Here is a 12,961-nt window from a genome sequence, read left to right as displayed (position 1 = left end):
ATTTTTGGGATTTGAAAAAAAAAAAAAAAAAACCCTAAATTTCACACATTGTGTTTTAGTCAACGTTGGTAGTTTGGATGTTGCTTTCTTCTTCGTGTCCTTCAGCTTACTTTGAGCAATTGGATAATGAAAACAGATTTTGGTGTAAAAATACTGAGTAGAAAATTAAACTTAGGGCAGGATTTGATCTTGTACTTACCACAATAAAACATTTAGAGACCGTTTGGTTGGGCTTAATTAACAAAGGGAAATGATATCATTCCTTTTGTTGTTGTTTGCTTGTCTGTTTTTGTCATTCCCTTTTTCCATTTTTATTTTTGAGTTTACCCATTTTTATTCTAAATTGATTCCCCACCCCCCTAGCCTTTTGCATTCCCTTCCCCTACCCACCACTTTACCACCAGCCACAACCTTCTAACCTACCTTCACCACCAGCTGCCCACCACCGACGCATCTCCCCTGCCCACCGCGCCCCTCCCCGACCCATCGACACCCTTGAAAAACAGTCAGCCACGGAGCCACCCCTCTCGAAATTATTCCCCCACCACAGAACCACCCATAGCCGAGCCACCCTACCTCTCGTCGCCGCTCCCCTCCCTCTCGTCGTCCCTCCCCCACGCCGCCCCTCCTCTCCATACCCACAAAAATTAATTCATGGAAAAAACCCTCCACCCTACAAAACACAGTCAGCCACCCCTCCTCCCACCCTCGAAACCCTCGCACGAAGGGGTAGTGGTGGGGTGGGGTGGCTGAAAAAGGTTTCAAAGTGAAGGCTGGGTGGTGTTCTATGGTGGTGGTGTGGTGGTTTAACTGGTGGTTTGTTTCCTTGTGTTTTTTGTAAAACAAATAACTTTGTCTTCGGAATGGTTTTTCTTTCCATTCTCCTCCTTTCCCTTTGTTCATTCCATTCCGTTTACCCTGTTCAAACCAAACGGCTCCTTAACTAGACTAAGTGCTTGTTCACATTTACTGAACTGAACTGAGCTGAACTAAGTATTTTATGAGATAAGAAAATTAGAAGATGAACTGAACTGAACTGAAATTAAGTAAATGTGAAAAGACCCTAAATAAGATAGTTGGTATTCGTTAATTAAAGAAGACTTAACATTGAGGTTGTGTAATTTTCAAATGTATACTTAAATAGTTTATATGGATTAAACATATTATTTAAAGGGTATGTCTTTATAACAAAATTATTACTCGTAAAAGTATAGAGTATAATTTAAGTACCTACATTAAAGGAATAGGACTATATATGGATATCATTATCTATCCACTTTTTCTCCTAGACAATCATCACTAATTCACTATATTAAGTAAAACTATGAGAAAATGCTATTTGTATACAATAATTCTATTTATAAAGAAACATCTTTTAGAACTTTTAATTTTTAAAATAGCTATCCTATTTTATATGGTTTGATTAACGCAACCCTTTGACAACATTTTGAGATTTAAACGTTAAATTTGGCCCATAATCTAAGCTCTCATTTGCGCTTTACTTCAAATCCATGCTAAATTAGTTTGGTCTTGTGCGTCACTATTAACAATTGTAACTCACAACAATCCCTACTTGTAGTACATTTTGATGATTAATTAAATGAATTATCTTATAAGGTACTCCTAGTAGCTTTTTAAAAAAATAGTAAGAGTTAATCATTTAATTTGCAAGTATAAGCTAGACTATTGGAGGATATATTTTGGAGGATATATTTTGGATATATTTTGGGAAATTATTAGGATATATTTAGTTTCCATATTTTATGATTAGTATATATTTTATGCCTAGCATAATATCTTTTTGATATCTTTGACTATTTCCTAATTCTATCGGGTTTGGGAACGATGTATTATTTATTGGCCATGGCCATCATGATTGTAATTCAAGTGATTGAGTTTATTCAATTTATCAAATTCTCTCTATATTTTAGCATGGTATCAAGAGCAGGTTAAATCTTGGGACCGTTCATAAAAAATTTCCCCCCTACCGGTGGGTTAGAAATTAAACCCACCGGTGGGATGATCCTTTAGCAAAAATTATCAAATTCTCTCTATATTTTAGCATGGTATAAAAAGCAGGTCAAAATTTCTTGTTTTTTTTTCCAAACTCATAATATGGTCGGGGATGATGAAACATCTCCTATGTCACCCCCTCTCACACGTGTGGTTTCTGGAGTCCAGGGGGGGAAATATTCAGTCCATAGTGTTTCAAATGCAATTACGGGATTGCTTGGTAATGTTAATGTTCCCGATAATCGTTTGAATGGAAAATTTGATGCTACCTCTTGGATTATTGACATAGGGGCAACTCATCATGTAACCGGAGACAAATCTTGGTTGTTTGATATGCAGTGTCTAGAGTGTCCTGTTGGTCTTCCCAATGGTGACACCGTATTGGCTTCTTTAATTGGTTCTGTTCGTTTGTCGGACAAGTTTATTCTAACCGGGGTTCTTTATGTTCCTAATTTGAGTTGCAATTTGCTTTCTGTGTCACAAATTATCGATGAGCTTAATTGTACTGTCCAATTTAACCCTTATATGTGTGTTGTACAGGATCAAACGAAGGAGCTGATTGGAACGGGAGTTAGGAGAGACAGATTATTCTATTTTAGCAATTCAGATTCGGTGAATCACGTTGATGTGGGTGAAGCAAGGACGACCTTGGAGTTGTGGCATCGTCGAATAGGTCATCCCTCAGAAAAAGTGGTTAAGTTACTTCCTCATGTTAGTGGCAATAAACATAATCTTTCTAAAGGGTGTGAGGTATGTATGCGTGTTAAACATCCTAGAGATAAATTTCCTTTGAGTGATAGTAGAGCTTCTAGGATTTTTGAGAAAATACATTGTGATTTGTGGGGTTCGTATCGACATGTTTCTTCGTGTGGAGCTCGTTATTTTTTAACTATTGTTGATGATTATTCCCGAGCTGTTTGGATTTACTTATTGGTTGATAAAACTGAGGTTTTTCGAATGTTTTTAGCATTTGTTGCTATGGTTGATAGACAATTTTCTCAAACCATTAAGGTTGTGCAAAGTGACAATGGCCCTGAATTTAATTGTTTGCATGATTATTTTAGTGCTACTGGAATTATTTTTCAAACCTCTTGTGTGGGAACTCCACAACAGAATGAGAGAGTTGAGAGAAAACACAAACACATTCTTGAAGTTGGGAGCGCTTTAAGGTTTCAAGCCAATTTGCCTATTTATTTTTGGGGGGAATGTGTTCTTGCCGCTGCTCACCTAATTAATCGTACACCCACTCCCTTGTTACAAAATAAAACTCCATTTGAAATTTTGTTCCATAAACCTCCCTTATTCGATGCCCTTCGTACTTTTGGATGTTTGTGCTTTGCTCATAATCAGAAAACAAATGGGGACAAATTTGCAAGTCGAAGTAGGAAATGTATTTTTGTGGGATATCCCTTTGGGAAGAAAGGATGGAGATTGTATGACCTTGAGTCAAAAGTTTTTTTTGTGTCACGTGATGTGAAATTTGTTGAGGAAGTGTTTCCTTTTTGTAGTCCGGAAGTTGTGAATATAGAGTCCACGAATTTTGATCAAAATAATGATGTTCACACGGATTTCATGGAGTATGAGGTGTTTGATGATAATGAGGTAGTTATGGGAGACGAGAGCATTTTACAGATCAATGAACAAGCTGCCACGAGTGTCGAAAATATTGTCCAACACACGCAGCAGCCCGAGACAGACCATGCCGCAGCCTACCCGCGGCATCAGGGGCCATCCCGCAGGCAGGCCGCGGGGTCGGCTGCCCAGCAGCCTATCTCCCCGCAGGAAGATGCCGCGGGCGCGGGAGGTGAGGTCGCGGGCGCGGGGTCGGCTTCCCAGCAGCAGCCCGTTAGTTCTGCCTTCCCCGGTGGATTTTCATCGGGCGATGGGTCGAGTGACCACCGATCGAGTGTAGAACCCTTAGGTAGGGGGTTCCGTGAAAAAATTCCCAATGTCCGTCATCGTGATTATGTGACTCACTCAGTTTTTGCTAAAAATCCGTCTCCGTCCACTCCGTCTCCAATCCCTCCTTCAGGTACGCCTTACCCTCTAGCACACTATATAAATTGTGACATGTTTTATGTGAATTATCGCAAATTTCTTGCAGCCGTTGTTTTGGGAAAGGATCCAAAATCCTTTAAAGAAGCAATGAAATCCGAAGGTTGGCGACGTTCTATGAAAGAAGAAATAAGGGCATTGGAAGATAATGGAACTTGGACATTGGAGCATCTTCCTCCCGGCAAGAAAGCACTAGGTTGTCAATGGGTGTATAAGACGAAATTTTTGTCTAATGGTGATATTGAACGTCTCAAGTCACGTTTATTGGTTGTTTTTGGTAATCATCAAAGAGAAGGTATTGATTATGGTGAGACTTTTGCTCCGGTTGCAAAAATGACTATTGTTCGCGCTTTTCTTGCTATAGCAGTTTCAAAAAACTGGGAGATTCAACAGATGGATGTTCATAATTCTTTCTTACATGGTGATCTTGAAGAAGAGGTGTACATGAAATTACCTCCAGGTTTTGAGAGCTCGGATTCGAGTTTGGTGTGTCGTTTGAGAAAGTCTTTGTATGGGTTGAAACAAGCTCCGAGATGTTGGTTTGCAAAGCTCACTACAGCTTTGAAAGGGTACGGTTTTATTCAATCTTACTCTGATTATTCTCTTTTCACATACACTAAAGGCAATGTTCAGATTAATGTCTTAGTTTATGTTGATGATCTTATTATTTCTGGGAATGATTCCGCTGCATTAACTGTGTTCAAAGCTTATCTTGGTGACTGTTTCAAGATGAAGGACCTTGGTCCTTTGAAATATTTTTTGGGCATTGAAGTTGCTCGTAGTAAATCAGGTTTGTTTTTGTGTCAACGAAAGTACACCTTGGATATTGTTTCTGAAGCAGGGCTATTGGGTGCGAAACCAAGTGGTTTTCCGATTGAGCAGAACCACAAGCTTAGTCTTGCTAGTGGTGAGTTACTTGAGGATCCTGAGTCTTATCGTAGACTAGTAGGGCGGTTGATTTATCTCTCGGTGACTAGACCAGATTTGGCATATTCGGTTCATATTCTTTCTCAGTTTATGCACGAACCTCGGATTGAGCATTGGGAAGCAGCTCTCAGGGTGGTTCGTTATTTAAAGGGTACTCCAGGACAGGGTATTTTGTTAAGTGCAGATAGTGACCTGACTTTGCAGGGTTGGTGTGATTCAGATTGGGCGGCGTGTCCTCTTACCCGTCGTTCGTTGACTGGTTGGCTAGTTTTTCTTGGTAAATCTCCTATTTCGTGGAAAACCAAGAAGCAACCCACGGTATCTTTCTCTTCTTCTGAGGCTGAGTATCGGTGCATGGCTTCAACCACACATGAGTTGAAATGGTTGAAGGCATTGCTTTTGAGTTTGGGTGTCCAACACCCTAAGGCGATCAAGTTGTTTTGTGATAATCAATTTGCTTTACATATAGCTCGAAATCCAGTTTTTCATGAACGTACAAAACACATTGAGATTGATTGTCACATTGTTCGTGATGCTATTACAGAGGGCTTAATTGCTCCTTCCTATGTCTCCACTAAGGAGCAACTTGCAGATATTTTCACTAAGGCGCTAGAGAAGTCTCAGTTTGATCACCTTCTTTCCAAGTTGGGCATTTACAATCCCCATGCTCCAACTTGAGGGGGGGTATTGGAGGAAATATTTGGAGGATATATTTTGGATATATTTTGGGAAATTATTAGGATATATTTAGTTTCCATATTTTATGCTTAGTATATATTTTATGCCTAGCATAATATCTTTTTGATATCTTTGACTATTTCCTAATTCTATCGGGTTTGGGAACGATGTATTATGTATTGGCCATGGCCATCATGATTGTAATTCAAGTGATTGAGTTTATTCAATTTATCAAATTCTCTCTATATTTTAGCATAGACACCAATAGTCAGTTTTGTTAGAGGTGCTAAATGATATCATGATTCATGTCAAGAACAAAAAATAGAGAACAATAGATGAATTGGATTGCATTGTGCTAATCTCAAAAACTCACTTATTGCTTTATTAGCATCTTTTTAAATACTTGACTAGTACTCAATATTTTGTATATTAAAGGAACTCTTGTAATCTTTTAGCCGATAATTAAATTAATACCCATAGATAACAACGATAATGAATATATATGTATCTCGTTTTTGAAGCCCAAATCCTTAATATTGACATAAATTTTTTGCAACAAATATGTCTTAATTTATTACTCCTTACCATCATCGCTGCCTATTGTATAATAGAAGACCTTGAAGCTTTTTATAGAAAATAAAAGTTAAAACCAAACATATTAACGTGATAAGTTTTGTCGTTAAATAATCATATACTTCGTATTTTTTAAGGGAATGTTAAATAGTCATATATAACGCAAAAGAATTCATTTTTCAAAGGATATAATAACTTTTGGGCAGGACACTAAATCACTAATTAAGTGCCACCTTAGTAGTGTACGTGAACTTTTTCACGATCAGTTAGCATTAAAACATCAGAAATCAGACTGTTCGGTCCAACTTGATTAAATTAATAGATAATGCTAGACATTATGAAATGATTAGACCTTATATTATGTTCAAGTAGTGTAGCATTAATTATCATTATTGTTATTAATTATTCTATGTTGAGTTTCTCTTTCTCGTTTAGATGCTTAATTTTGCTCACTCCGTGGGCCATGGTGGTCAACCATTACTTTACCACACTCTAGTTCTAATAATAGTTAGTAAAGTCATTATCTTTTAAAGAGTGCAAGTGATGGTACTTGGGGGTAAGGTTCTAATTGACGTGGAGCTAATGGCTCGAGTACAACTAGGCGCATAGCTCATTAGCTCCTATTGTTTAGGATGCATATAAGAGGGTTAATTGGTAATTCACTTAGTTTTTGAGATTTTTTTTATTGCCGTTGTAAGGGTATTTTTAATGTATCATTATAATTACAATGGAATTTTTAATGTACTAATAGAGTATAAGCTATTTTTAATAGTACTATTTATATCTATTTTTAATAGTACAAATATTGTACCACTAAAAAAAAAATAATAAAAAAAATAATAATAATAATAAAAAAAAAAAACCAATCTTTTGTCATATAGCTGTTATTTACTTGGCATGTAAATAGTAGTTATGTGCCAATACTTAACCCAATTCCATTGCTAATTGCTTTAAGAATGAAACATAATTTAAAGACAATTACTTTCTGAGATCTAACATATAGGATCACCTTTAGTGACGTTTAACCTATTTGCTTTGTTAAATGTATGCAATAAATTGGACTCCTTGACAGGTAGCTTACGCTTTCAAATTTTAACACAAATGTACCTATCCCTGTCAATTTCGTGCTTAGTTGCTTACAAAGTTACAAATAATTACTATCTTTAAGTAGTGTATACTCTTTTGAGCATTAAGTATATTTCACCGTAATAACAATTACAAAGAAATAGATCTAAATACATTTAAAATTATTGTTTGTAATTAAGAAACTAAGTTTCTTTTCATTTGTAATATGAAGTACTTTCTTCCTTTTCTCTCAAGTTTTAAAGTCACGTAGGATTATTACTACATAGGACTATAGGAGTACGGATGTTCAAAAATTGGTTTGCACCGAAAAAATGGACCAAACCGGACTAAATTAATTGGTCCGGTCTCCGGGTCGAGAAATTTATTTTCTTGGTCTTTGGTCTAATCCGGTCCAAAACCTTATAAAAATTGGTCTTGCACCGGGCCGATTTTTTTGCTTAAAAATATACATAAAACCTTTAATAATGATTAAAATTATCCTTAACAAGCTTGAAAAACTTTAGTCGTATAAGCCTTTTTGTACTAAACATGCAAAAAGGACGTTAAAATATTGTTTTTCCTCTATTTTTTTCCATGTTTTCCATAAATTATTTAACATTTAGGTTTTTTTTTCTTTCTAAATTCTAGAATCGGCCCAAACCGGTCCGGTCCTGGTTTTGGACAAATATTTTCGATCCGATCCGGGATCGGTACTCCTAGCTTAATTCGTCCGAGCTTCTTCTTGAACTTTAATTTTTCATTCTTGGATCTGGTTCGGTGTTGTGACTGTTGCTAGTCTGGTCTTGGACTGATGAGCAACCTTGCGTAGGACTATAGGAGTTAGTATTGTTAAAGGACCAACTAAACTGAAACCTTAAACTTATGGTTGAGGCACGAGATTATGTTTTTATTGGAGGATATATTTTGGAGGATATATTTTGGATATATTTTGGGAAATTATTAGGATATATTTAGTTTCCATATTTTATGCTTAGTATATATTTTATGCCTAGCATAATATCTTTTTGATATCTTTGACTATTTCCTAATTCTATCGGGTTTGGGAACGATGTATTATTTATTGGCCATGACCATCATGATTGTAATTCAAGTGATTGAGTTTATTCAATTTATCAAATTCTCTCTATATTTTAGCATGGTATCAAGAGCAGGTTAAAATTTCTTTTTTTTTTTCAAAACTCATAATATGGCCGGGGATGATGAATTATCTCCTATGTCACCCCCTCTCACACGTGTGGTTTCTGGAGTCCAGGGGGGGAAATATTCAGTCCATGGTGTTTCAAATGCAATTACGGGATTGCTTGGTAATGTTAATGTTCCCGATAATCGTTTGAATGGAAAATTTGATGCTACCTCTTGGATTATTGACACAGGGGCAACTCATCATGTAACCGGAGACAAATCTTGGTTGTTTGATACGCAGTGTCTAGAGTGTCCTGTTGGTCTTCCCAATGGTGACACCGTATTGGCTTCTTTAATTGGTTCTGTTCGTTTGTCGGACAAGTTTATTCTAACCGGGGTTCTTTATGTTCCTAATTTGAGTTGAAATTTGCTTTCTGTGTCACAAATTATCGATGAACTTAATTGTACTGTCCAATTTAACCCTTATATGTGTGTTGTACAGGATCAAACGAAGGAGCTGATTGGAACGGGAGTTAGGAGAGATGGATTATTCTATTTTAGCAATCAGATTCGGTGAATCACGTTGATGTGGGTGAAGCAAGGACGACCTTGGAGTTGTGGCATCGTCGAATGGGTCATCCCTCAGAAAAAGTGGTTAAGTTACTTCCTCATGTTAGTGGCAATAAACATAATCATTCTAAAGGGTGTGAGGTATGTATGCGTGCCAAACATCCTAGAGATAAATTTCCTTTGAGTGATAGTAGAGCTTCTAGGGTTTTTGAGAAAATACATTGTGATTTGTGGGGTCCGTATCGACATGTTTCTTCGTGTGGAGCTCGTTATTTTTTAACTATTGTTGATGATTATTCCCGAGCTGTTTGGATTTACTTGTTGGTTGATAAAACTAAGGTTTTTCGAATGTTTTTAGCATTTGTTGCTATGGTTGATAGACAATTTTCTCAAACCATTAAGGTTGTGCAAAGTGACAATGGCACTGAATTTAATTGTTTGCATGATTATTTTAGTGCTACTGGAATTATTTTTCAAACCTCTTGTGTGGGGACTCCACAACAGAATGGGAGAGTTGAGAGAAAACACAAACACATTCTTGAAGTTGGGAGAGCTTTAAGGTTTCAAGCCAATTTGCCTATTTATTTTTGGGGGGAATGTGTTCTTGTCGCTGCTCACCTAATTAATCGTACACCTACTCCCTTGTTACAAAATAAAACTCCATTTGAAATTTTGTTCAATAAACCTCCCTTATTTGATGCCCTTCGTACTTTTGGATGTTTGTGCTTTGCTCATAATCAGAAAACAAATGGGGACAAATTTGCAAGTCGAAGTAGGAAATGTATTTTTGTGGGATATCCCTTTGGGAAGAAAGGATGGAGATTGTATGAACTTGAGTCAAAAGTTTTTTTTGTGTCACGTGATGTGAAATTTGTTGAGGAAGTGTTTCCTTTTTGTAGTCCGGAAGTTGTGAATATAGAGTCCACGAATTTTGATCAAAATAATGATGTTCATACGGATTTCATGGAGTATGAGGTGTTTGATGATAATGAAGTAGTTATGGGCGACGAGAGCACTTTACAGATCAATGAACAAGCTGTCACGAGTGTCGAAAATATTGTCCAACACACGCAGCAGCCCGAGACAGACCATGCCGCAGCCTACCCGCGACAGCAGGGGCCATCCCGCAGGCAGGCCGCGGGGTCGGCTGCCCAGCAGCCTATCTCCCCGCAGGAAGATGCCGCGGGCGCGGGAGGTGAGGTCGCGGGCGCGGGGTCGGCTTCCCAGCAGCAGCCCGTTAGTTCTGCCTTCCCCGATGGATTTCCATCGGGCGATGGGTCGAGTGACCACCGATCGAGTGTAGAACCCTTAGGTAGGGGGTTCCGTGAAAAAATTCCCAATGTTCGTCATCGTGACTATGTGACTCACTCAGTTTTTGCTAAAAATCCGTCTCCGTCCACTCCGTCTCCAATCCCTCCTTCAGGTACGCCTTACCCTCTGGCACACTATATAAATTGTGACATGTTTTCTGTGAATTATCGCAAATTTCTTGCAGCCGTTGTTTTGGGAAAGGATCCAAAATCCTTTAAAGAAGCAATGAAATCCGAAGGTTGGCGGCGTTCTATGAAAGAAGAAATAAGGGCATTGGAAGATAATGGAACTTGGACATTGGAGCATCTTCCTCCCGGCAAGAAAGCACTAGGTTTTCAATGGGTGTATAAGACGAAATTTTTGTCTAATGGTGATATTGAACGTCTCAAGTCACGTTTGGTTGTTTTTGGTAATCATCAAAGAGAAGGTATTGATTATGGTGAGACCTTTGCTCCGGTTGCAAAAATGACTACTGTTCGCGCTTTTCTTGCTATAGCAGTTTCAAAAAACTGGGAGATTCAACAGATGGATGTTCATAATGCTTTCTTACATGGTGATCTTGAAGAAGAGGTGTACATGAAATTACCTCCAGGTTTTGAGAGCTCGGATTCGAGTTTGGTGTGTCGTTTGAGAAAGTCTTTGTATGGGTTGAAACAAGCTCCGAGATGTTGGTTTGCAAAGCTCACTACGACTTTGAAAGGGTACGGTTTTATTCAATCTTACTCTGGTTATTCTCTTTTCACATACACTAAAGGCAATGTTCAGATTAATGTCTTAGTTTATGTTGATGATCTTATTATTTCTGGGAATGATTCCGCTGCATTAACTGTGTTCAAAGCTTATCTTGGTGACTGTTTCAAGATGAAGGACCTTGGTCCTTTGAAATATTTTTTGGGCATTGAAGTTGCTCGTAGTAAATCAGGTTTGTTTTTGTGTCAACGAAAGTACACCTTGGATATTGTTTCTGAAGCAGGGCTATTGGGTGCGAAACCAAGTGGTTTTCCGATTGAGCAGAACCAGAAGCTTAGTCTTGCTAGTGGTGAGTTACTTGAGGATCCTGAGTCTTATCGTAGACTAGTAGGGCGGTTGATTTATCTCTCGGTGACTAGACCAGATTTGGCATATTCGGTTCATATTCTTTCTCAGTTTATGCACGAACCTCGGATTGAGCATTGGGAAGCAGCTCTCAGGGTGGTTCGTTATTTAAAGGGTACTCCAGGACAGGGTATTTTGTTAAGTGCAGATAGTGACCTGACTTTGCAGGGTTGGTGTGATTCAGATTGGGCGGCGTGTCCTCTTACCCGTCGTTGGTTGACTGGTTGGCTAGTTTTTCTTGGTAAATCTCCTATTTCGTGGAAAATCAAGAAGCAACCCACGGTATCTTTCTCTTCTTTTGAGGCTGAGTATCGGTGCATGGCTTCAACCACACATGGGTTGAAATGGTTGAAGGCATTGCTTTTGAGTTTGGGTGTCCAACACCCTAAGGCGATCAAGTTGTTTTGTGATAATCAATCTGCTTTACATATAGCTCGAAATCCAGTTTTTCATGAACGTACAAAACACATTGAGATTGATTGTCACATTGTTCGTGATGCTATTACAGAGGGCTTAATTGCTCCTTCCTATGTCTCCACTAAGGAGCAACTTGCAGATATTTTCACTAAGGCGCTTGGGAAGTCTCAGTTTGATCATCTTCTTTCCAAGTTGGGCATTTACAATCCCCATGCTCCAACTTGAGGGGGGGTATTGGAGGATATATTTTGGAGGATATATTTTGGGAAATTATTAGGATATATTTAGTTTCCATATTTTCATGCTTAGTATATATTTTATGCCTAGCATAATATCTTTTTGATATCTTTGACTATTTCCTAATTCTATCGGGTTTGGGAACGATGTATTATTTATTGGCCATGGCCATCATGATTGTAATTCAAGTGATTGAGTTTATTCAATTTATCAAATTCTCTCTATATTTTAGCAGTTTTGTATTGTACTTGTATCAATTATCACCAACAAAGTGTTGACTCACTTGGTAAGCAAATTCTAGTTAGAGGCATGGGGTTCGAATACCAAGTGATAACACTTGGGGGTAGGGATTCTTTTACCCTCCCTTTTACTCTCAATAGTCTGGTCTATAAATATTTAGGCTGAAAAATCATGAGAGCTTAGGTCTGATTAGGGTCGGTCCTCTATACCAATTTTTTTTTCTTTTATTTAAAAAGAGTAATTATCAAAGCTCTGTGTTAGTATCAATGTATCATTTGCGAGTATTTGGGTTTTACAATTTACATGCAAGATGACAATATTGCGGCACAATAATTGGGTATTCAACTGAACTGAAAGTTAGATAAATTGTGTTTACCAGGTTATTGGGCCAATCTGCGTAACTCCACTGGCCATCAAACCTGGTCTGTTGGGCCTTATCGCATTATAACTCTATATATATAGACCAGGTTTATCAACTATTCAAGTTACATACTACTCGTAGTATTCAAATTTGGAGTTTTTTTTTTTTTTTTTTTTTTTTTTTTTTTGGCTTAAACTATCATTACAAATTTTATAAATAAATGAAGGGTAATGCTATATGCTGGCTTAAACTAATATAGTTATATGACGTCTCTTA

General features: G+C 37.7%; 1 protein-coding gene across 1 annotated transcript; it reads left to right on the top strand.

Annotated features, from left to right (window-relative positions):
* Positions 1-2,115: 2,115 nt before the first annotated feature.
* On the top strand, positions 2,116-5,548 carry LOC145636587 (uncharacterized). The gene is made up of 4 exons (XM_081688163.1): positions 2,116-2,763; positions 3,364-4,467; positions 4,882-5,385; positions 5,540-5,548. The coding sequence occupies exons 1-4, from the start codon at positions 2,116-2,118 to the stop codon at positions 5,546-5,548; spliced, it is 2,265 nt and encodes a 754-aa protein (XP_081544289.1).
* Positions 5,549-12,961: the final 7,413 nt, after the last annotated feature.

The sequence above is a fragment of the Chenopodium album genome, chromosome 6 (genome assembly GCF_948465745.1).
Source record: "Chenopodium album chromosome 6, dcCheAlbu1.1, whole genome shotgun sequence".
Lineage (NCBI taxonomy): Eukaryota > Viridiplantae > Streptophyta > Magnoliopsida > Caryophyllales > Amaranthaceae > Chenopodium > Chenopodium album.
The sequence above is the reverse complement of the archived record's forward strand: the minus strand, read 5'-3'. Positions and strand labels throughout refer to the sequence as shown.